Consider the following 2,530-nt stretch of genomic DNA (forward strand, 5'->3'; position numbering starts at 1 on the left):
ATGAAGGCATATTTACTAATAGTCCTTTATAGAACTATCTCTTGGCGAGAATTAAAATTAAAAAAAAAACATTTGCAGTAGGAGAACATGATTACTGTATTCATAGAAAGGTAAGAAAGTGTGCAAGCTCCTGCGTGCAAACAATTAACCTTCTCAAATATTCTCTCTTCTAATCAAATACTTCAATCACAATTGCATGATATACATCCAGATTCAGTGAAAGTTTCTACTTTATGTAAATATATATAGAATGAAGAAGAGCTTTGCCAGCTTTATCTGTTTTAGTATTGTGGGTAGAGCTCTTCCATCTTCTACTAGCTAGCACTTCCAGGAAGGAGCAAAATATCTAAGAATGAGAAACTGTAACACACTCTAAATTGAACAAAAAGTTTGAAATGGAGAAAAGGTTAGCATCTTGATCCAAATAGTCAAAGCCTCCATCTACTTTATTCTCTCCCTCTAAATGCAGGTGTTTCAGAAGAACTTTATGACTTCCGTGTAAAGCAAAAGTCACCTACCTTTTCATGTGGATGAGGGTACTACATGGACAACATCCAATTGTATATAAAGAGGACAGCCTATGAATTATATACCAAAATTAAGAAGCCTTGAGATGAAACTGCACATTAGCTAGTCAAGGGCTAGCTTGGAAAAAATAAAAGCATTACTGGCAAAGCCCCATAAAATTAAACATACCAACAAATCCATTCAACTTAATTACAAAAATCAAACCAAGTATCCCTTCAAAAGACTCAGTTTATTAGGGTTTATCCAAGAAATTCAACACCACCACAATCCACCAATGCTACAAATTTACACCACTCATCTTGCGTCTACCTATCACTGCTTGCCAAGGAGCATTGTTTCCTCAAAAAGACACTGTTTCATCCCTTCAAAGCTTGTGACCATATTTGGGTACATCAAAGGACTTACCTCACTCCAATTCATGCTCCCGAATGTAGCACTAGTACTACTACTACTCCTCCTCCTATAGACTTCATCAACTAAATCACCTTCCTCATAGAATCCATCCAATCCTTCCAACTTCACCTGATTAAAATGGAAAATCTCATCAAGCTCCATTGCCAATCCATCACCAAAAGTAGTGAAATGCGTCGATGGCGTGACCAAACTAGTAGAATTAGATTCGTCGTAAGCGAGTGGCGGCGGCGGCGGCGGTTGCAACGACGAGGACTGCACACCAGTATTCAGGTGTACCGAAACGGTTGGCACGGGCCAATACGTATCAGATGTAGTAGCAAAGTTTTCAATCTCATCCCTCTTAGCCTCGTGATCCCCACCGCCAGAGGCGGTGCGACGTCCCTTAGGTTGGTGATCCTTCCTTTGCTTCCCTAGTAGCTTCTTTTTCAACCTTGTGTTCCAATAGTTCTTGATATCATTATCCGTCCTCCCGGGCAATTGTGCAGCTATTATAGACCACCTAGATACAGATATATGTACATCCATCCATACATATAAGCATATAACTCAATTTATATCTACCGAGAGAGAGAGAGAGAGAGAGAGAGAGAGAGAGAGAGAGAGAGAGAGATTAAGTTTCTCACCTGCTTCCTATATTAATATATAGGCTACATATGAGGCTATCCTCTTCTTCAGAAAAGCCACCATGCTTTAGGTTGGGACGAAGGTAGTTTAGCCATCGAAGACGGCAACTCTTCCCACATCTCTTGAGACCTAAATTTGCACAAATACCCTAAAAAATTAATCAAAATCCTTCACGAGCAGCAGTGCAACGTCCACACACAAACACACATATATATAGCTAGCTAGATATAAATCAACGAACACGTACGTACCAATCTTTTGAGGAAGAGCGATCCAGTTACCTCCGGTGCCGTGCTCCTCGATGTAGGACTTGAGCTTAGCATCCTCATCAGGCGACCACGGGCCTTTCTTGACGTTGGCTTTGTCACAGCAAGGAGCTCTTCCCATGGCGATGGTGGCCTTGCTTTGGATTTCTTGGTGTCTTCTTCTTGGTTAAGGATCGAGCGGTGGATGGATGTGGTGTGGTGTGGTGTGGTGAGGAGGAGGGTTTAAGAGTGTGGATTGTTTATTTATTACGAAGGGTTGGAAAGTGGAGAGAGAGAGAGAGAGAATTGAATAAGTTTGGTGGAGGGGGGGAGGAGGATTTGGGTTTGTTTCTCTTTGTCTTTGCTGGAGTAGAATCTCTATCACGTAGCCGTCGCAGCTTGGGTCCACCACTTAGCTTTGTTTCCCTGGGTTGTATGTTGTCGTGACTCATGATACTATTTTAAGGTATTTAGTACTAGTACTTGTACGTGCAGAAAGATACAGTGATAAAATTATATATATATATATATGTGAAAATATTTTTTTTAATGAAAATTATATAGACAAATAATTTATTTAAATTTGAAATAACAATGACATCTTCAACATGTAATAAAATATGTGTCTAAATAATAAAAATAAAATAGAGGGGATAGAACATCGGCCCTAAACTAAACATCTCATTTAGTCTATAGAGTCAGCATAATTAAAAAAACCT

At 39.6% G+C, this 2,530-nt stretch overlaps 1 protein-coding gene across 1 annotated transcript; it reads right to left on the bottom strand.

Moving 5' to 3' along the window:
* Positions 1-630: 630 nt before the first annotated feature.
* Positions 631-2,066, bottom strand: LOC140763178 (uncharacterized). Its single transcript, XM_073101256.1, has 3 exons — positions 1,818-2,066; positions 1,566-1,695; positions 631-1,441 (listed from the first exon to the last, which is right to left on the bottom strand). The coding sequence occupies exons 1-3, from the start codon at positions 1,951-1,953 to the stop codon at positions 841-843; spliced, it is 867 nt and encodes a 288-aa protein (XP_072957357.1). The 5' UTR covers positions 1,954-2,066; the 3' UTR covers positions 631-840.
* Positions 2,067-2,530: the final 464 nt, after the last annotated feature.

The sequence above is a fragment of the Typha angustifolia genome, chromosome 7, assembly GCF_048772165.1.
Source record: "Typha angustifolia cultivar Huaian chromosome 7, ASM4877216v1, whole genome shotgun sequence".
Lineage (NCBI taxonomy): Eukaryota > Viridiplantae > Streptophyta > Magnoliopsida > Poales > Typhaceae > Typha > Typha angustifolia.